General features: G+C 42.3%; 1 protein-coding gene across 2 annotated transcripts in view; it reads right to left on the reverse strand.

Moving 5' to 3' along the window:
- Positions 1-22,462, reverse strand: part of LOC135219537 (vam6/Vps39-like protein) — a 405,404-nt gene that overhangs the window by 294,698 nt on the left and 88,244 nt on the right. For both annotated transcript variants that reach the window (XM_064256380.1, XM_064256379.1), the window contains exon 4: positions 8,318-8,521. In XM_064256380.1, coding sequence (XP_064112450.1) covers positions 8,318-8,521 — 204 coding nt within the window. The remainder of the gene's footprint in view (positions 1-8,317; positions 8,522-22,462) is intronic.

Raw genomic sequence — 22,462 nt, forward strand, 5'->3', positions numbered from 1 at the left:
GCTGGACTGAGCACAGCGGCCCCGATCTCGAGTGTCAGAAGAGCTGGTGCTGGTTGCCGTACCCGATCGCTCTCTGTGAGAGCGACGGTCAGGCGACCTGCAGGCTCCACTGTCACAGTGAGACCGGTGCTTGTCCTCACGGAACGTCACGTCGCTGGTTCCAGCCGTGGCTGGCACCGGCGAACGGGGGGACCTCTTCCCAGCCTCAGCCCGTGGCCGGTCGTGGACCGTCACGTCCCTGGGTAGCCAGCTGGTCGCCGCGAGAGCGAGAGCTGGTCTGGTGAGAGTCGCGTGGACGGCTGTCACCAGTCTTACCGCCCCCTGTGCCGTGAACCTGACGCTGAGCAGGCTCAGAGGTCTGGTTCCTGGCTGCACGGTCGCTGGTAGGCGACCGTACACTCGGTACCTCCCGTGAACGAGAGGCCGAGACGAACCCTGATGCAGTGGCAGAACCACTGACACCAGGCGAGGAAGTACCGGTGTTAGCCGGTACCCTTCTGGTCCCCGTAGTCTTCTTCCTTGCGGAAGAAGAGACGGGCCCCGCTCCCGAAGGAGCAGGAGGTCCAGCGGAAGGAACCCTCCCGTCCCACCGAGGTGAGACGGGTCCCGAGAAGCTCCCGAGGGAGACTTCTTAGGAGGGAGGAGGCAACCTTCTTCTTCCTCGGCTGTGAAGCCTTAGAAGTCGAAGGGAAGAGGCGGCAGCCGACGACGATGAAGAAGATGAAGACGACGACGACGACACCTTCCTCCTCTTCTTCGTCAGCTTCCTCAGGACAGACGTAAGATCTGCTATCCAGGGCGGAGCCGGGGCTGCTGTAGCCGAAGCCACAGGGCCCGGACGCACCTGTAAGGACAGACCAAAGTCTGGGGTAGTACCACCACGAACAGGGACGACGTCAGCAGGTATGGGCATCTCAGGAACAGCAGGCACAGCCAGCACAGCATCGGTAGGGACAGCCAGCGCAGCAACGGCAGGGACAGCCAGCGCAGCAACTGCATGGACAGTCAGCCCAGAATCGGCAGGTACGGCAGGCAGCACCGGAAACACAGGAGGTGGAGCAGCAGCCAGCAACATCCTGGTACCGGCGGCAGGTCCAGGGGCGAGCTCTAGGGCAGCGGAAGTGTGGTCGCGGCAGCGCGGCAACCACGAGCGGCAGCGGCACGCCCCCCTCTCGGTACGGCGAACGGCACTTCACAGCGGCTGTAGGCAAGACTGTTACCACGTGAGGCGAGTACACCAGGTGAGGAGGGACGTCGTCACCTGGAGCGTGGTCACCACTCCATGGGTGACCGCAGTAGGCCCAGACATAGAACCGCAGCCCCTGGACACTAGCACGCCCTGCAAATGGAAGGACACCCATACCTCACCAAGGTCCACCCTCGTGGCAGTAGCACCTGCGGAAATAACAGTAGTAGTGATTAGTGGGGGGGGAAGTCCCCTCACGCGGGGGGGTGAGCCCCACACCGAACGAGTGGAAGACCCCGAATACAATTGTATATCGGGCACCGAGCGCCCTCCCCCGCGCTCGACGGATCGGGCGAGGAGAAGAACCCAGATAACCTCCCCCCCCCCGAAGGGGAAGGGCCATCTGTGGGTAGTCTGAGCGGGGGGGTGGGGGGGGGTGGGGGGGATTCTCGTTCCCCTCCACCCACCCCTGCACAGCACCCATGTACCCAACAATAATAATAAGAGCCCGAGAGCAATCATGCCCTCGGCCCGAATGCAAGGGCATAAGGATCAATTCCCTGACTGAGTGGAACTTGAACCAAATAAATATTGATGCAATCAATAATAAAAAGAATAAAATGAAAAAGAATCTTGCATTACGATTCACTTCACCATGAATAAGGGCTCGGATCGAGCGCATTTGCGCCCTCGGTACCGAGCGCAAGGGTAAAAGGATCCATTCCCGATATGAACGGAAACCTTGATCCATAATGAATTGATGCAATCAAAATATATATGAAAATGAAAAAGAATACTGCGCTTGCGATTTCACTTCATACAAAATAAAAAGGGGAAGGATCAATTCCCGGGAAATAGCGGAAACATTGATCCAAGTACATAATGCAATCTCAATAAAATATGAAAATGAAAAAGAACTGCACTTGCGATTTCACTTCATTCAATAAAAAGGGGAAAGGATCAATTCCCGGGTAAGAGCGGAAACTGATCCAAAATGAGTATTGCTACAATCAAAATAAATATATGAAAATGAAAAAGAATACTGTACTTGCGATTCCACTTCCATACAGAATAAGTTTTCGTGCCGAGCGCATTCGCTCGGCAACGAGCATACAGGTCAAAAAAAATATAAATGAAAAGGGCACTTACTTACGATTTTCATCTACACATTTCCAACCAAAATATAAGCTCGGAGCGAGCGCTCTCCCGCCCTCGGCACCGAGCATACACAATACGAGGATCATTTCTGGGAAAAATGAATTCCCGCACTTACGCCCTTCAGTCCCGGCACTCGGGTAATCGGAGGGCGTGGAGAAACCAAGATCCTTTAATTCACAATTGAATTCAATGGAAATAAATATGAAATGATTGTACTTACAATTCAGTTTCACTAGATAAATAGAAAAAGAAAAACACAACCATGCGAAAGCAACGACGATGAAGCGGGCAGAGAGCGATGATACACGTCTACACGCCAGCAGGCCGAAAGCAAAAGTGATTTGTTTACCTCCCAGTCGCGCGCGCGCGCCTGTCGGACAAGCAGTTAACTACCGAACCCCTTGTTCGAAAGCTTACGACCTATCCAGCTGCTGCTAGTACCTTCCTATTGTAAAAGGACCGAAGGTTTGTATGCCGTGTCGGAACAAAGTGTGATTCATATGGGGAAGTTGGCCTAAAAATTATGGAATAGTTAATTAGATAAAGAACACTGAGTTAAAAGAAGTTCTGAGAGAGATGAAGTGGTAAAGCTGCTAGGCTAGATGGCATACCTGTAAAAGCGTGGAAGACACTGGGTACAAAGGGAATAGCTATACCGTGAGAGCTAATGAGGAAAATGGAGAGAGAGCACACTCAGATGCAAGAGTTGAAAGAACTCTAAAAGAAATAAATTTTAATGGCCTATACCCTATAAACATTTGAAAAAAATGATAAACTGAACACTATGACAGAAGTCAAAATTGGAAGGCAGCAACTACGCTACATGAAAATGAATGGTAAAATTGATAGAATATCTCCCTTACACCATGTCATGGCAAAGCACACAGAAAAGCAGACAGCTCTACATATGGTCTTTATTGTCATAAACGGTATACAAGAAAAGTACCTAAACAATAAGTAGAGAAAAGTATGCCTGTGAGGGAGGCACCAGAAAAAGGTCTTGGTAAAATTTATATAAAACTTTAACACCATCATGAGAAGTATGGCAGGGATGACAAGCAGTTTCCAGGTTAAGGCAGGACTACACCAGGCGTCAGTGTCGAGGTCCTTCTTGTTCAATACCATGGCAGATTTAATGACTGAATTTGTAATGGAAAAAGTCCCTCGGTGCACAGTCTACGCTGGTGAAACTGTTTTGATGGCAGAGACTATACTCTGTTTTTTTTCATCTGTCCATCCGCCTGTGGTGTTTTTGTATGGTAACACTGCATCCCGGGCTTTAAATAGTTACATTCAGCTTCCATTCAACGATTATAATAATATCATATTTCGAATATTAACGGTGTAATTCGCATACAGTAAATTATTAAAACACTTTTCAGTTGCAAATGTACACCCAGATATCCTTTTATTTACCTAAAACTTACACATAGCGTAACTATTTAAAGCCTGGGATGCAGTGTTACCATACAAAAACACCACAGGCGGATGGACAGATGAAAAAAAACAGAGTATAGACATGATCTAGAGAGCAACTTAGATACGTGGAGATATGCATCAAAGTGTAGATGCATGAAGCTAAGTTGAACACAGACTGAATATATGAAAAGTGAGAAGGATTATGACCAATGACCCATGTTTCAGCTGGGAAGAGTGAAAGCCGAGAATGCTTGAGCTCAATTATCTGAACTCAAAACAGAATCAGAGGGAGATATGGATAGAGGTTAACCACTGAATTCAAGTCAGATTGAATAATTGGAGAGGGGTATCTGGTGTATTCTGGGACTAGACATCCCCTTTTAGGATGAAGGGAAGTGTACACATAAGATGGTGGCAAGACCTATGTTGTACAGCCTAAAGCGACAACACTGGAGAAAACAGAACAAAAGAAGTTAAACATAGCAGAAATTAGGACTCAGATGGAAGAGTGGAGTGATGACAGAGATGGGATAAGAAATACGTACATATATCAGGGGATAAGCAAAAGTCATTTAGTCTCCCTGAAAGCCCAAGAATCAAGACTGAGATGGTTTGGGCACCTGATGACGATAGGAGATGGTGAACAACATGTTGCAGGAGAGATCATGGAAATGGAAGCGATAAGGACATGAAGGAGAGGAAGGCCTACGAGAAGATGGAGAAACAACATTCAAGATGACATAGAGGACAAAAGAATATGTACACAAAAGGACAACACAAGACAGACACATGCTCTCAACCAACATTTATATGGCTAGCTGATCAAAACAAGGCAATGATCCAGTTGGTTGTTGAAAACATATGGACTGATTGACATAAGCAAGGATCACTTGTTACCTACCTTTTCACTAATTTCTTTTTCTTTTGTGTAGGGCACTTCACCAACCATGAAATTGGCTAATTAAAACTCTTACGCCGAAGAGGTATAATAAAAATCGTCTCCCGTATGCCTGGGGGTCTCGGAGTGAGCGCAGAAACGGAATTTTTTTTTTTTTCAAAAAATCACAGCACGCTTAGTTTTCGAGATTAAGAGTTCATTTTTGGCTCCTTAATTTTGTCATTGCCTGAAGTTTAGTATGCAACCATCAGAAATGAAAAAAATATCATTATCATATATAAATAATGCGATACATGATAGAGCACAAACAAAATTTCATATATAATTGTATTAAAATCGCGATGTGAGCAAAACAGTTAAAGCTAACAAGTTAATTTCTTTTTCGTTGTATTGTACACTAAATTTCGATCATTTTGGTATATAACACATTGTAAAACGATCAAAGCAACACAGAGAAAATATTATCACAAAATGATGCATGAATTTGTAACTCGTGTACATAAAAAAATGTTTTTTTCAAAAATTCACCATAAATCTAAATATTGTTCTAGAGACTTCCAATTTGTTTCAAAATGAAGACAAATGATTGAATATTACTATACTGTAAGAGTTTTAGCTTACAATTGCAGTTTTCGACCATTTCGGATGAGTTAAAGTTGACCAAATGTCGAATTTATTATATATTTTTTTATATGCAAATATTTTGAAAATGAGAAAAGCTACAACCTTCAATTATTTTTTGTTGTATTTTACATGAAATTGCGCACATTTTCATATATAAAACTCTATGAAATGCCTAATATGAAACAAAGCAAATATTACGAGAATGCGACGTACGCATCTCGGAGATTTGCGGCGGAGAATCGGTGCGCGGAGGGAAGGAAAGTTTTTTCAAAAATTCACCACAAATCTAATTATGTACTAGAGACTTCAAATTTGTTTCAAAATGAAGATAAATGACTGAATATTACTAGACTGTAAGAGTTTTAGCTTACAATTGCGTTTTTCGACCATTTCGGTAGAGTCAACGTTGACCGAACGTGGTTTTTTTTCTATTTATCATGATTTATATGCAAATATTTCAAAAAAGAGAAAAGCTACAACCTTCAATTATTTTTTTGTATTCTACATTAAATTGCGCACATTTTCATATATAAAACTTTATGTAACGGCTAATTTAAAATGGTGCAAACATTACGACAATCAGCCGAAAAAAATTCTGATTTTTTTCGGAAGACTTACTGCGTGGACATAAGGAAAATGTTTTTTTTTCATAAATTCACCATAAATCGAAATATTGTGCTAGAGACTTCCAATTTGTTGCAAAATGAAGGTAAATGATTGAATATTACTAGAATATAAGAGTTTTAGCTTACAATTGCGGTTTTTGACCATTTTGCTAGAGCCAAAGTTGATCAAAGGTTGAAATTTTGGCACTTATCGTTATTTATATGAAAATATTTCAAAACTGATAAAAGCTACAACCATGGGTTGTTTTTAGTTGTATTGTGCATGAAATTGCACACATTTCCATATATACAACTTTATGTAACGGCTAATCTAAAATGGTGCAAATATTACGACAATCGCACAAAAAAAATTATCGGAAGAGTTACCGCGCGGACATAAGGAAAAAGTTTTTTTCATAAATTCACCATAAATCGAAATATTGTGCTAGAGACTTCAAATTTGTTTCAAAATGAAGATAAATGACTGAATATTACTAGACTGTAAGAGTTTTAGCTTACAATTGCATTTTTCGACCATTTCGGTAGAGTTAAAGTTGACCGAAGGTTGAATTTTGGCACTTATCATCGTTATTTATATGAAAATATTTCAGAACTGATAAAAGCTACAATCATGAGTATTTTTAGTTGTATTCTACATAAAATTGCGCACATTTTCATATATAATACTCCATGTAATGGCTAATGTAAAATGGTGCAAAAATTATGTCAAAGTGACGAAATAATTTCTGAGATATGTCACTGATAGTTTTTAGTGCAATAAGAAAGAAATTCGCACTTGCGCGCCTGCGTAACGATTGTAAACAAAACAACGCCTTGATCCGTGAGCTCCCAGCATCCCCCAAGGCACGTGATTCAAAAGTTTTCCCCTGGTAGGCCTATAAGTATTTTTCCGCAAATTTAAAAAAAAACTTTTTTTATCGACGTACCATACGTCCAATCGGCACCCGACAGACAATTTATGTCGACGTTTAATACGTGCAATCGGCGTAAGAGGGTTAAAAGCATGCATTTGCATGGCAAAAGTAATTTTGCTTCTGTAAAGTACCAATTGACTAAAACAATACTTTTTTTCTTTTTTTCACAGACATCTTCCTTAAATTTAACATAAAAAATAGAAATAACTATAAGGCTTAGATATAAAGTCTAGCAATGTAAAATACAGTAGTGCATCAGGTTACAAAATTAATCCGTTCCGAAGCGGCCTTCGTAACCTGATTTTTTCATATCTAGAACTATGTTTTACATGTAAATTGCCTAATTCGTTCTAAACCCTACAAAAACACCACAGTAAATTTCATAACAAAGCTAAAGTGACCAATAAACAATGAAATACAACAATTTGGACCATTCAATACCTAACATAACCTTTATTGTAGTACGTACCTGTAAATAAAGTGTATTAGTGTACAGGGTACAGGAAATACTTTATGTACATGTATGTACGTATATAGTAAAATGTGGAACCTTACCTTTCGAGTGAGGTGATATCCGATGGTGACAGAGGAGGAGGACAAATGGCAGAAAACATGAACACTTAACTTTATGAAACACATTAAAAATGGCAGAAAACATTAACACTAAACTTTATGAAACAATAACAAATGGCAGAAAACATTATCACTTGATTATCTCCATCTTCGTCTCCATAGAAAGTATCCTCTTCTTTCAGTGAACTTCAGCAACATTCTTGGGATCCATGGCTAATAACGTAAGTAATTAAGTTCACACACAACACAATAAAGTAACTTACAGTACAACAAAAGCGAAATCACTGACACGAATTTACGGTAACAAACTAAATATAAGTGAACGAACAAATTCCAGGTGTTTATGATAACGCTGCCGCAAAAAATGGTCAAGGAACGCCTTTACATAGAGGCATGATGGGACAGATGCTAACCAATAAGAGAGCAGGATCTTACGGTGGTGACTAGCATCAGGAACCAATGGGAGAGCGGGAGGATGGTGGCAAGTCTACTGAGTTGGCGGCGTGCAAGTTTTAACATTGTTCTCAGCGGCCCGGGCGAATCTCAGACTTTACCATTTCGCAACCTGAATTATTTTTGTACACAGAAGCAAAAAAAATCCTTGTCTTTGCTTTCGTAACCTGGATTTTTTGTACGTAGGGACTTTCGTATGTAGAGCTTCCACTGTACACAATTTTCACCCATTATGTAAACCAATTAATCTATACATATCAACACATTCCTAACTTGTAGAGCGACAATCTTATTAGCACTTACAAGTTTGAGATATAAACCATTCTTTGTTAAATATGTTTTTACACAATGCTATCAAGGAACTAATACATTAAATGGACATTTACTCACTAAAAAATAAAAATAATCTGTGGGGTAAAATTTTGCCTTATCAATAAAACATTTCTATAGGAACATTCTGGCATACCTGCACAAGCCAGTAGTCATGCTTATATGCTACTGCAATAGCTTCTTTGCACCAAGTTATTGATCGTGGGACATCTGGAAGTGCAATGTCCTCTCTCAAGTTGTGGAACTTCCGTGCTTTCCAGTAATACAGCTGCAAGCGCCTCTTAACAGCCACTGCCATGCGTACTGTAGCGACAGTTTCTCCAGTGAGAGATACCTGGTGCTTTAATATAAAAGAACAACTTAAAATTAGGTTAACATCCCAAAGATATGAACTCCTACTCCACATATGTTATACTGCCAAGAACAGAGATATGGTGGTCAAGAGTACTTATTAATAGAAGAATGTCAAAATAATCACAGATAGAGAAAAGAAGTTAAGTCACTTGTAACATTACTTCACCTCAAGCTCCCTTTGCTCCCTTGGATTCAGCTGTCCAACTTTTGACATTGTTTACCTTCAATTTCTACCTCTCAAGTAAGAATAAATCCTTTAGTGAGCTAACTAGTCTAGAAATGTGAATCAGTGGTCTCTAAACTAATATACAATTATTAATATTTAATTAATAACAATAATCCTCTATGGTGAATATACTATTTTGAAAAACTGTTACAATTTATCTGGCTGCCTAGGAAAGCTAAAACAACTAGTACAGGAAAAAACCAATCTCAGGTTTTTGAAAGGATCCTTCTATAGATGTGAAATGTTCATATTCATTGGAATTTTATATTGTTTACAACTTTGTTTATGACAATACTATACTCAAATCAAAATTCTCATTTTACTTGTGATTAGTTGTTACTTAGACGGGTGCAGAGTATCACTCTCCATTATGATTCGTATCTGGTTATATATCAATAAAGGTGTCAAGATACAGGTATTACAGTAACTTGAGAGTTCCAGGTACCTAAGATGTTACAAGCTAAGGGGACCGATAGGTACAAACACTCATAGCCAGTCATTCTACTTCTGTCCACTTTGGGTGTGGGTAGGTAGGTAGGGAGGGCAATTTATATAATGGAGAGGTAGGTATTCAACCATTACTATATAGCTAATTTCCACATTTGAAAAAGGTGCTGGGCAAGGTGAAAAAAAGCCAACCCTTCAAGATTACTTAGTAACAAAATATATTGATAATAAAAGTGTTTGTTTACCCAATGAATTCAATCCAAAGGCTACTACTACCACCTTATGAGGATTGACACAGGTACGAGATCATCATAAAGATATCTGAGGTCACTTTGTAGAGTGGCCCCCTTCAGTAGAAGGAGGGGTAGGGTTACTTTGCCAAAACTGTGCAGAACCAACGATGGATAACAAACAAGTATGTATGTACAAGAAGATATACTTCTAATACTCAACACTGAGTACTACCTCCAAGCTTCCCAAAAATCAATGGTGTGTTTAACTTTAAGACAATTAAAAAAAAAAAAAAAACAGAAACAAATGTCTCAGGATAGTTTTGTTGTGCAAAGGGAGTCTAGTAACTCTCAAGCTGGTCCTAGTGCCAGTAAAAAAGGCGAGGGGAAGTAACCTCACAGAGTGCCAGTAATAAACGTAGAGAAGTAATCCCAGATAGGTCCTTGATACCTGAAGTCCTTTTGGAGGGAAATTCCCCTTCCAAACAATGACCTCTCCTCCCTCTCCCCTCCTCTCCATTTTCCATATGATAAAAAGTGTTTTCCATAAAGGTAAGAGTGATGTTAAATGTTCATCAATTCATTTTATTAGCGATTTATATTTATTTTTCATTGTTTTCTGTACGTAAAACTGTTTATTCCCTAAAAATGTATTTTTAAAAAATATTTTTAGAGGTCTGGAATGCATTAACTGTGTTTATACATTATTCCTAATGCGAATTATTGTTTCGGTTTTCGTACATTTTGGATTTCGTGGGAGATTCCGAGACGGATATTTATGAAAACCGAGGTTCCACTCTATTACAATATGTACTCACAGGTATAAGCATTTTTAGAAGGGGTTTTTGGTGTTTGAACTATCAAAATACAGTTATTAATATTTATAGAGGGGGTTCACAGAATTTCCAGCTTTTAGCTATTCACTGGAGGTAGTGGTACACATCCCCCCCCAAAATACTGTGGGTCCACTGTATGGGAGAGGTAAGGTTAATTTTAAAAATGCATTGTCTATATACATAATAGAGATAGAGCTGTTATGGTAAAGCAACTTCTGAAGAAAGATTATATACATAGTACAGCGTACAAAGCTCTAAGTGACAAAAAAAGGAGCAAAGAATTGAACTGTGGTCATACTAGTGCCATGGCTATGTTGTCTAGACTAATTATACAAGGATATAATGCCTGCTGCATCCCCTCCTATTTCAGACTGAAAACACATGGGTGTGGCTTAGTTCGTCCGCTAGAACACTTAATTTTCCTTGAATGAATAGAGCTCTAGTAGAGTCCAGCTAGCTTTGCAGCTAAGCCCCATCCATTGATTATGTCACGACTATTCCTTGAAGCTGATTGGTTGGGAATAGTTTTGAAAAGTTGGTTAATCTGTGGTTCTTTTCACCTTCATTTATTCTGCAATGGTTGTTTTGCTGAAGTAAAATAAGCTGTGTTGTTTAACAAAATGAAACGTTATATTATCCCCTGAAATAAAATCTAATTACACAGTTCTCTAAAAATGGTTAAAAAAAAAAAAAACAGGAAAATATGAATAAAGTCAGAAGTGTTCCACGTTTCCGCAATCTCGTGTTTCGTATATAAGGATCACCTGAATAAACAGGTGACACTGGGAATGTCTAAATTCGAATTGGTGCACTAGAATCACTGGATAATGTAATTACCATCTGATATTGTCAAGCTTGTTCACCATTCAAAATTTAAAAACATGAAGACTTTCTCAGAGCAATGCAGACTGGTATTTCATTTTGATTTCAGGAAATATTACTGCATTTCAATAGTCTTGAAATCAATTACACATGAATTCTTTACCCATTCAGAGGGATGACAACCAGTGACTACACTCTACAACACTAGCATATACTTTTGTTTAACAATTCATATTGGATATAAATTGCTGAGAATTTTCATAAGGACATTATCTCCTTTTGAAATAATAGGATCATAAAAAATGACACATACTACCTATAAGGTCCTATGCCTTTTTGTTGGTTTACGCAACTTAGGACGTTTGAATTTTAATTAATGTACGTAGTCTGTCAGATCGCTAATGTAGGTCAATACCAATTTAAAAGAAAAAAAAAAGCAAGATGCATGTATATTTAGTCTGCGCATGATAAAAAAAAAAAAGATGCAGACAAAATTATCCAAGATATTCATAATGATACATATATTTAACTTAATAAATCTTTTATCGAAGATCTCGATTGTTTACTTCACAACTCCGGGAACTCATATCTGTAGTGACATGATTCATGCATGAAACTCAACATTACTGGATGGAGTCAAATCCGTATTGGTAATCATGTAGACTGTTAACTATACTCTATTTTTCTCCATCTGTCCACCTGCTTGTGGGGCTCACGAATGGTAACACTGCATCCCGGGCCTTAAATAGTTATGCTATGTGTAAGTTTTAGGTAAATAAAAGGATATCTGGGTGAACATTTGCAACTGAAAAGTGTTTTAATAATTTAATGTATGCAAATTACACCATAAATATTCAAAATAGGATATTGTTATTATTGTTGAATGTAAGCTGCCTTTTCGGGGTGATGAATGGAACAGCCAGACGCAGTGGCAGGAAAATTGCTTCTCTCACTGTTCACCACAGCAAGATGTCAACTTTATTGGACCACACCTACTCTGCTACCAAGTTACGTGTTACTTCACTACACTTAAGTATATCAGTAGATACTTTTAATTTTTATAAAGTGCATTTTAGCCAGATACGATATGGCGTAACTTGGTTTAGCATCTGTTTAATGGAATTTGCGTCTGGCTGTTTCATTCACCACCCCGAAAAGGCAGCTTACAGTCAACAATTATAGCAATATCCTATTTCAAATATTAACAGTGTAATTTGCAGACAGTCAATTATAAAAATACTTTTCATTTGCAAATGTACATCCAGATATCCTTTTATTTACCTAAAACTTACACATAGAGAAAATAATTAAAGTCCGGGACACAGTGTTACCATGCACGAGTACCAGAGGCGGGTGGACAGATGGAAAAAAAAAAACAGAGTATAGTGTAACATCATCCCCTTTAAGAGCTAGCCAATCACAGACATGCAGTGGTCAGGGCTTAGCTCCAAAACTAGGTGGACTCTGCTATGGTATCATCATCTGGTTGCTCTCTGCCCATAACAGTAGCTCTCTGGCTTCTTGGTAGAGAGAAAAGGAATGAGTTCCTCCTTGCTTTTTCATGCATGCTAATGCTGTCATGTTGTCGGAGTGAGTGGTTACTATTTTGTTGTGTGTCAGGGTTGAGAATGCTTGAAGGGCTACATGCATTGCTCTCAACTTATTCACATTGATGTGCAGGTTCTTCTCTGTTGGAGACCACACACCCCTCAATTTCTTTGCCGTCTAACAGAGCTCCCTAACCTAGATCCAACATGTCTGAACATAATTAGGTTGGGGTTCAATGTAAGTAATGACTTTCCTACAGCAAACCTGTGCTATTCTAGCCACCACTAAAGATCCTCTTTGGTCTCGGAGGAGATGGGGAAGGCAAACAAAAAAATTTTGGTTGTCTTCTTCTTCCAACTGGCCTTTAGGTAAAACTGGAGAGGTCTGGTGTGTAACCTTCCTGAAGGCGCAAACTTCTCTATCGATGAAAGTGTCCTCAACAGGTTCATCTGAAAACCTCTTTGAGCCCACCAGGTAGGCTTTTAAGTTGATGAGTGAGGAGGTTTCTCCCTGAATGGGATGGTATAGCCCTCCTTGATGACTTTAGTACCAACAGTTCCACACCTCTGGCTTCCCACTGCTCCCAAAACTGTAGTAGCCTTTCTCCTACATGTGCACAGATGATAGATTCTTTATTTTCCAGGGGTAGGTCTGACTGCAGGGTTTTTTATTGGTCCTTCCTGTCTTAAGATTTCTGCGAGGGCGGGGTTGGAAGCGTCCTCTGCTACCATGAATGAGTGTTGAGTCAGAGGAGATACTGTTCTCGTGTTGGCAGGGGTCGCAGGTGCACATAGTACTGTGTTCCTCAGACGCTTAGTAGATTGTGCAAGAAGGTCCTGTGTCAACACCTTTTGCAATTCTTAGTGACTCGCTCCAATGTGAAATGTTGGAAAAGACTGGTTTTGTCAAGGGAAGTGAAAAGCAGCGACGATCTTTGAGAGGGAGTTACCCCTTTCATGGTAAATGAACATTACAATTCCCTCTTTTTCAGTACTCAAGTAGTAAAAACCAAAGCTAGTTCTTGTGCGCTGTTTCTAACTACTTTATCTCCACATTCAAGAACACAGCAAGTCTGTAGCAAAATTCTCTTGAAGGTTAGGACAGTCCTCTATTTTCTTCGCTAGAGCTCCTACTGTTCAATCTAGGAAGCCTAGGACTTTTAACACCTTAAAAACATCTTTAATAAGTTGGTGTATTTCTGAGGTAGCAAAGAGGACTTTTATGAAGCAAAAACAGATCTACCTGAATCAATAAGACTGGAGAAATCCTCTTGAGGGGAGGCAGATACTCCCAAGGAAGGAATTTCTCCAGTGGCATACAACACTTGTCTTTGCTTCAATAAACAAGGAGTTGAACAGAAAGCTGCTTGACCAAGCTGCTGCTTCTAAGCTTACCAAGAATCAATCTTGGTGAAAGCCTTCTTAGAAGATGACAGTACCAGCTTGGGAAGCTCTGCTGTTCCTGAGGGCTGTTGCATCACAAATGCCGATCCTGGAGAAGATGGTGCTGCTTGGGAAAAGAAAGAAAGTAGCATACAAGGAAATACTACAGAAGAGCCAAAAAATTAGAAGTCAGTCACTCCTTTTCTACATCATCTTTATGTGAAGAACTGGAAGACACGTCTTCTAGAACTTCCAGAAGATTCTGAGTTGTCGAAAAGGGTTTCTGAAGTATGTTCAGAATACTAACCAGTCGTTGCTTCATGTGTTGAGTCTCCATCAGGTTGTTCCTGAGTAGGCAACTGGCACTTGAGATGTGGCACCATACGCTTCTCTTCGGGCACCAACTGGATGGAAGCATGGCTAGATATAGGAGGCACTACTGATTGCAGGCGAGGAGGAACAGGACCCTGGGCTCATACATTTCCAGTGAAATGCATTCAGGATGAAATGCACATTTGGATACTGGAAGCTCGGCAATTGGTCATTCTTACAATGTCTTATTTTGTGTATAACTTGAACTCTCATGTTCAAAAGGAAAACAATAATCATACACTTGGTAGTGTTTGGCTTCTTTACGTTCAGGTGTTGGACACTTGTATATATACTGTACAATCTGGCACTGGACGCTCTGTGCGTTTGTAGTTTGGGCATTAGGCTACTGGGTGCTCGGCCTCTTGGACTGCCAGTTTGCTTCCTCTCAGGGGCAGGGGAGTTCAGCAGGGACCTTGGTCTAGGAGCTTCAGTGGAATGGCTTGTCACCTCCTCCACTGCACTTGCAATAAAACTGTTCATTTTGTGCATCAGAACTTTAACCAGTCCCAATTTGGGCCACTGTATTCACTAATCAACCAAACTTATGGCCTATCTGTGCCTTGAGATTGGCAATGGCACTGGGTTCCAAAGAGAGGGAGCTGGGAATTGGAGTTGAGGGAAAAGTCAGAAGAGTATTAATGGGAGCAAAAGCAGTCAAAAGCATAACAGATGCAGGAATATTGACATTATCAATATTATCAACTCTCGATGAGCTTACCTGATTAGTGGTCTTAGCCTCGGCTCTAGCAGGAAGCTTTCCTACTTCTGTCACGTTTAAGTTTCATTTAATGAGAATCTAATACCTGCCATTTCCCTTATCCCAATCTTTACACTTGTCATAAGTCAGAGTTAAAGAGCAAGCTTGTCCTCTGCACCTACTGCACACAGTATGGAAGTCATATTTAGCCAAAGTCAGTCTTGTTTTGCAGCTTTTGTTGGAAAACCTAACACTAGAAGAAATAGAGTCTGACATAATTCAATTAAAAGTAAAAATCAGGAGTCAAAATCAGTGATAAAGTCAATCTAGGTTGATATAATTAGCACTACACAGTAATAGAATACATCACAAACTAGTGAAAAACCACAAACATCCGGTGAACAAAAATGTCAAAAGAGCTACTCAACCATCATCTATTATCGTTGACCAGCAGAAACAAATTGATCTGTCTAGCTATGTTGTAATTATTCTTCCCCAAAAGTGGGCAGGTGAGTTACCTACATCCAAAACAAGAGAGTGCTACTGTGATTTTCAAAATTTAAAATTTTTTTAGCTGCTGTAGTGTTAGAAATGTTATTTTCATGATAAAATAAATTTTTGAACATACTCACCTGGTAGTTATATATATAGCTTACGTCCCTGATGTCACAGCAGAATTTCAAAACTCGCGGCAATTGCCGATTGGGTAGTCAGGTGCACCACCTGTGCGCCCTCTACACAGATACGTGGAACCGTTCCAACTATTCCTCAGATCTTCCATGCCCATAGTCTCTAGAGGGGAGGAGGGTGGGAATTAAATTATATATAACTACCAGGTGAGTATGTTCAAAAATTCATTTTATCATGAAAATAACATTTTCAAACATCTAACTCACCTGGTAGTTATATATATAGCTGATTGACACCTTTGGTGGAGGGTCAGAGACAGCTATCATTGTTGGAATTGACATAAGTGCTAATTAAAAACCAACTTACGGGTTCGTACCTGTTAAGGAAGCCGACTTCAATGATATCCTGCCTCATTATGTCTGCTTTCCTTATGAGATCCAGCGACCCATCAAGGGGGCTGAAGACCTCTTGGAGACTGTCAACCGGTCAAACCTCTATGTGACTAGACTCCATACAATACCCTTGTTCCGGGCGCTACCAAGGAACAAGCTGATCACCTGACTAAGGATCAATGATTGCGGAAGACTGCATCCAGTCTCCACAAACAACCATAAAAATTCAATAGTTCCAAGGTAAGATATTGGGTTATGGGATTTCAGGGGTAGTCCCTTCTCCCACTACTGAATGAGCTGCTACGAACAGCCCCAGCATTTAGCAGTCTTCATACAGAGTTTGCACTTGCTTCAGGTAGTGCGACGCAAACACTGATTTGCTTCTCCAGAAGGTTGCGTCCAGAATATTTTGAAGGGATCTATTCTGTTTAAAGGCTACAGAGGTTGCTACAGCCCTAACCTTGTGTGTCTTGACTTTCAGTAGCCTGAGATCCGCCTCATTACATTCCGAATGTGCTTCCCTTATTAAATGCCTTATAAAAAAGGATAGCGCATTCTTTGACATTTGCAGAGAGGGCTTTTTGACTGAACACCAAAGCACCTCTGAATTGCCACGTAAATGTTTCGTTCTTTCAAGGTAATGCCTCAGAGCTCTTAGCGGACACAGAACTCTCTCTACTTCTTCATCTGTGATATCCGACAGGTTCGGAATCTCGAACGCTTTGGCCAGGGCTGAGAAGGGCATTCGTTATTAGCTAGAAATCCCAGCTGTAGAGAGCAGATAAACTTGCCCTGTCTGAAACCTACAGCTTTGCTGAAGGCATGAATTTCACTGACTCTTTTCGCTGTAGCTAGACTAACTAGGAAAAGAGTTTTCATGGTGAGGTCCTTAAATGATGTCTCCTGCAAAGGCTCGAACCTATCACTCATGAGAAACTTCAGGACTACGTCCAGATTCCAAGTTGGCGAGGACTGTAGTCTCTCCTTAGTAGTCTTGAAGGATCTGAGAAGGTCTTGGAGATCTTTATTGTCAGACAAGTCCAAGTTCCTGTGTCTGCAGACCGCTGCCATCATGCTTCTGTATCCTTTAATGGTCGAGGTCGAAAAGTTACGACTCCTCTTAAGGTAGAGAAGGAAGTCAGCTATATGGGTTACAGAGGTACTGGAAGAGGAAAACAGAGTTGTCCTTGCACCATCCCCTAAATGTCTCCCACTTGTATTGGTATACCTTAACGGTGGATGACCTCCTTGCTCTTGCGATCGCTCTAGCTGCCTCCTTCGAAAAACCTCTAGCTCTTGTGAGTTTTTCGATAGTCTGAAGGCAGTTACTTGAAGAGCTTGGAGGTTTTGGTGATACCTTTCCAAGTGGGGTTGTTTGAGTAGATCTACTCTCAAAGGGAGACTTCTGGGGGTGTCCACCATCCATTCCAGTACCTCTGTGAACCATTCTCTTGTCGTTCATACTGGTCTATCCGTCTGCAGCGAAGTCTGCAGCGAAGTGTCTCGCATTCTCCTATCCCATTGGAACGAAGTTTCTTCTTCTCGGTAGTGGATAGGACAGCGACACTCCATGGTGGGTGTCAATGGTATGGGTACTGGGACAATCTATTAGGACGAAGTAATGATTGATCTGGAACAACCGAACTAAGTCCACAACGTAGATTGTAACTGACTCGAGCGCTCTGACAGCTGCCGACTGACTGCATTCGGTAGTGAGGCAAGTTGTCCAAGCATCCAGGCAAGTCACGTGACCTTCGCCTTTTAAAGGGTTACGCCGAGAGACCATACAAATTGTCTATTTGTTTGTCACCTATGCAGGACGGCGAGGTGATGATTCTCTTAAGGCGAAAGTCAATTGCCTTCTAGAGACCGAGGCCCCTGATGGCAAGACATCCTCATAGTAGTTGAATCTCAGCTACGGAGAAACAACACTATATTCCGTTGAAGACGAAGGTGGAAAATGAATGCAACCTACGTCTTCACAGCCAAATCGAGAGAAGGATTCTCAAGATTCTGAACCTGTGATTACAAAGGACTGAAAACGCTAACCGCTATTTCATTGCTGTCCGGTGAGGAGTCATAGTTGCAATGAAAGCAGGGCGTTTTTCAGTAATGAAAAACACAGGGAGTACTGCTTCTCATGGGCTGATCATTTGGAAGTAGAGCTGGCAGGTCGGGGAGCAGGCGATGTCTTCCGTATACATCTGTTAATTCGGGGTGAACAATGAACAATTGCACACCTACGAATATGAGATATTTTGAAGACAAACTCAGATGTCTGAAGAAAACATTCCGCATTATCGCAATGTGATGCAGCGGGAGACTAGTACAGACTTCTGTTACCGTGCGGTAAACAGAAAGATGAAAGAGTCCAAGATATATCTCTGTTGAAAATTCTCGCAATGTCCAAGGCAATGCAGTAGATGTCATTCATGTATGCGAGAATCCCTGTTAATCAGAGACCTAAGTCCGTGATTGTTGGACAGAGATACCGTTCGGTAGTCAATCATTGTAGGGGAGAGAGACATTAACCGACCGTGCATCTCGGAGAGCCAGCTTGTACTGGGCTGTCATCTACAGTCCACTACACACATAGCTCTCGCTCACTCGTCATCCTGAGTTGCCAGGTAATCCATTCCACGAAGGAATGCGTTCGGCTAGAATCATCGAGCGTTAAAAAAAATTAAAATATAAAAGCTGAGGTGGTGTTGTCGTGACAATACCATAAGTATCTTAAAATCGAAACTGGTAACTCCTGGGAAGTTGCAGACAGTCCCGAGTTGCAGTTCAATTAGGAAACTAGTCGTCTCGGTCGCAATCCGTAGAATTAACTACGGTATGCACCTACACCCCGGACAATTCAACTGCTTAACAGAATCATGTCGCGAGGGTAATATACATAGTATATTTGTAGGTTTCTGTACCACGACTTCCATCCTAAATTCTTTTCCCTTTGAGGAATGAGAATAAGGATTGGAAATCGACACCCTTCGTTCTCTAGTCAAGAGAGTGAAGGAAAAGTCTTCCCAGAAGTTGGAAAGCCTGGCTCCAACCGCTGTCTGAAGAAGAGTGCCGTCAGACCCTGCTTCGCCCTTGTCTGAAGCCTCTTTTCTTTGCACTCCTTCCCGTAGGTCTTGTGTTACTTCTACTGAGGGCTCTACTTCGAAAGGGCTGAGAAACTCGAGACACAGGAGCAGTTTCTTTGACCTTTTGAGTCACAAAACTCGCTGGCAGAACTTTCCTCGCTGCCTTCGTCATAAGTCCTGCGTGGCCTTTTGGGCTAAGGCAGAGGAGACTTCCTTCACCAACTCTTGCGGGAAAAGGGGTGCGGAAAGGGAAGCAAACAGCAGTTCCGCTTTTTGAATGGGTGTGACCCCATTCGAAAGGAAAGAACACATTTGGGCCCTTTTCTTAAGGATTCCCGCAGAGAAAAGTGCCGCTAATTCGTTCGATCCATCTTGTAGAGCTTTGTCAATGCCTGACATGAGATGTACAAGCTCTTCTGTATCAGCAGACTTGAGGGATTCTACTTTCTTCCCCAAAGATCCCAGAGTCCAGTCTAAGAAATTAAATACCTCGAAGGCTCTAAAAATCCCTTTGAGGAGGTGGTCCATTTCAGAGGTAGACCAAAAAACCTTCGTCTTTCCCATGGCCGTCCGACGAGAAGCGTCCACAAGACTCGAGAAGTCCCCTTGGGAAGAAGCGGGAACTCCCAGACCGAGAGCTTCTCCAGTCTCATACCAGATGCTAGATCTGGACGCTAATCTGGCCGGAGGAAATGAGAAAGTTGTCTTTCTTTGGTCTCTCTTAGTGTCCATCCAGTCCTTCATAATTTTCAACGCTCTCTTCGAAGAGCGTGATAACACCATCTTTGTAAAGTCGGACTTCTTAGTTGCCTTTCCTAGAGTGAACTCTGAAGGTGGGGAACGAGGGGGCAGCTGGAACAAAGTTTTCCGGAAAAAGTTCTGTGAAAACTTTCATAAGCCTTTTCAAGTCTAATGAAGGCTGCAGATCTTTTTGATTCTCTTCGTCTGAAAAGTCTTCCATCGGATCAAAAGGAGAAGGGGGGAAGTCATCCTTCCTTTCTTCTGATCGACCCATAACCGAAGTAGCGATGTAATGCTTCGTCGGCGCTTCCAAAGAATGTTCTTGACGACTGGTGTCCTGGCGTTGAGAATCCTGACTCTCGGCTTCCTGGTGTCGAACTTCTTGACGTTTGGCGTCCTGATGTTCAAAAACTTGACGCTCGGTGTCTTGGTCCAGTTTCTTGACTCCTGGCGCCCTGTCGTCGAGAATCTTGACGATAGGCGTCCTGGCTTCCAATTTCTTGACGCCTGGCGTCTTGGTGTCCAGCCTCTTGACGCCTGGCGTCCAGCCTCTCGACGCTCGGCGTCCTGGCGTCCAGAATCATGATGTCTGGCGTCCTGGCGTCCAGAATCTTGATGCCGGCGTCCTGGCGTCCAGAATCTTGACGCCTGGCGTCCTGGCGTCCAGGCTTTTGACGCTCGGCGTCCTGGCGTCCAGAATTTTGACGCTCGGCGTTCTGGCGTCCAATTTCTCGCCTCCAGGCGTCCTGGCGTCCAGCCTGTTGACGTCTGTCGTCTAGGTGTTGAGAACCTTGACGCTCTACGTCCTGGCGTCCAGCTTTTTGAGGCATGACGTCCTGGCGTCCAACTACTCGTCCAAGCTTTTGACATTTGCCGTATTTGCTTGTAGCAGGCTGATAAGACAGCATTAATGAGGAGAGTTTCTGCTGCAAATCTTGCAGTAAAGAAATCTGCGGAGCTTCTTGCTGCTGGGGACAGACTGGGGAAGCTGCAACATCAATATCTCTCTCTTCATCCTGTTCGGTTTGAGACGAACGTCCTGAAGACGAATGCCAATCTGAAGGAGGAGCTGGAGCATGCACCGAAGGCATCCAATCGTCCGATACTTCCTTGCCTCCTACCAAAGACGACGGCCGCCTGTGCGACATCTTGCGTCTTAGCTTGGTAGGAGAGCAAGCATCGTAACCGAAAGAGAAGCAATCTGGAGTTGGGGCCTGCACCGAAGGCCTCCCATCGTCCGATATTTCCTAGCCTCCTACCAAAGACGATGGCCGCTTGTGCGACATCTTGCGTCTTAGCTTGGTAGGAGAGCAAATATCGGAGCTGGAAGGGAAGCGCTCCGGGCTGCTCCAATGACTACATCCTGGCAGATCTTGACGCTTGGCGTCCTGCTCTACTGGATATTGTCTTTTAAGGGGTCTTGATTTCGAAGTCAGACGCCAGCCCCATCTGGGGACTGCGTCGTCAGACGACAAAGAAAACACTTTAACCTCGCCTTTCCAATGGCGAGGGTGAGTGTCCTGGGGATCGTCAACAGGTATGCTCGAGGGGACGACTGCTCGGGAGCTAAAACCTCTCGCCTCCCTTCGCCTGTCGACTTTCCTTCTCACAGGGGTTGGTGAGCTTGGAAGAGGTCTAGGGCTAGGAGCACGACAGATCCGAGTGGCCGCACCCTCCACTGCACTTGCACTTTTCGTATCACTTGACACTTTAAGATCTCTCACATTAGACCATAATCTATCCCTATCTTCTGCAAGGGATTCTACCCGTTGACCAAAGGCTTGAATGGCCGTCATCATGTCCTTTAATGTTGGACTTTTACCTGTTTCCGTAGTGGGATCTGGTACTACTACTACAGAAGGTGGATCAATAGGTTCATTGAGGGATAGAGGGATAGAGAACTGTCGATTCCTTGACTATTGAGGGATAGAGAACTGTCGATTCCTTGACTATCTTTGGAGGAGCGAGACATAGTACTCTTCGCTCTCCTTATCCTATCCTTCTCTAATTTCCGCACATAGCGGTAATACTCAATCAACTCAGTCTCAGGCAAGTTCACACATTCTTCACACCTATCACCCAACTCACAAGTCTTACCTCTACATTTATTGCAAATAGAATGAGGGTCTATCAAGGCTTTAGCAAGCCGAGTCTTACAACCTCTCACACATATTCTCACACTCGATGCAGAGTCAGTCATGTTGGGAATTTTCAAAAGAGAAATCAAAACAAGCAAGGGTCAAACCAACAAAATCCAAACAAAAGTCAAGAAAAATCCAAATCAAGAATCCAAATCAAGCGAAAGCCAAAGCCAAAGTGTACTTCACCAAACAACTGCAAAAAACCACGGGCTAAGCGAGCGAAGTTCCAATGATGTCACCGATGCGGCGGCAGGGAAGATCTGAGGAATAGTTGGAACAGTTCTACGTACCTGGGTAGAGGGCGCACAGGTGGTGCACCTGACTACCCAAAGCGATTGCCGCGAGTTTTGAAATTCTGCCGTGGCGTCAGGGACTTA

This window comes from Macrobrachium nipponense, chromosome 1 (assembly GCF_015104395.2).
Source record: "Macrobrachium nipponense isolate FS-2020 chromosome 1, ASM1510439v2, whole genome shotgun sequence".
Classification (NCBI taxonomy): Eukaryota; Metazoa; Arthropoda; class Malacostraca; order Decapoda; family Palaemonidae; genus Macrobrachium; species Macrobrachium nipponense.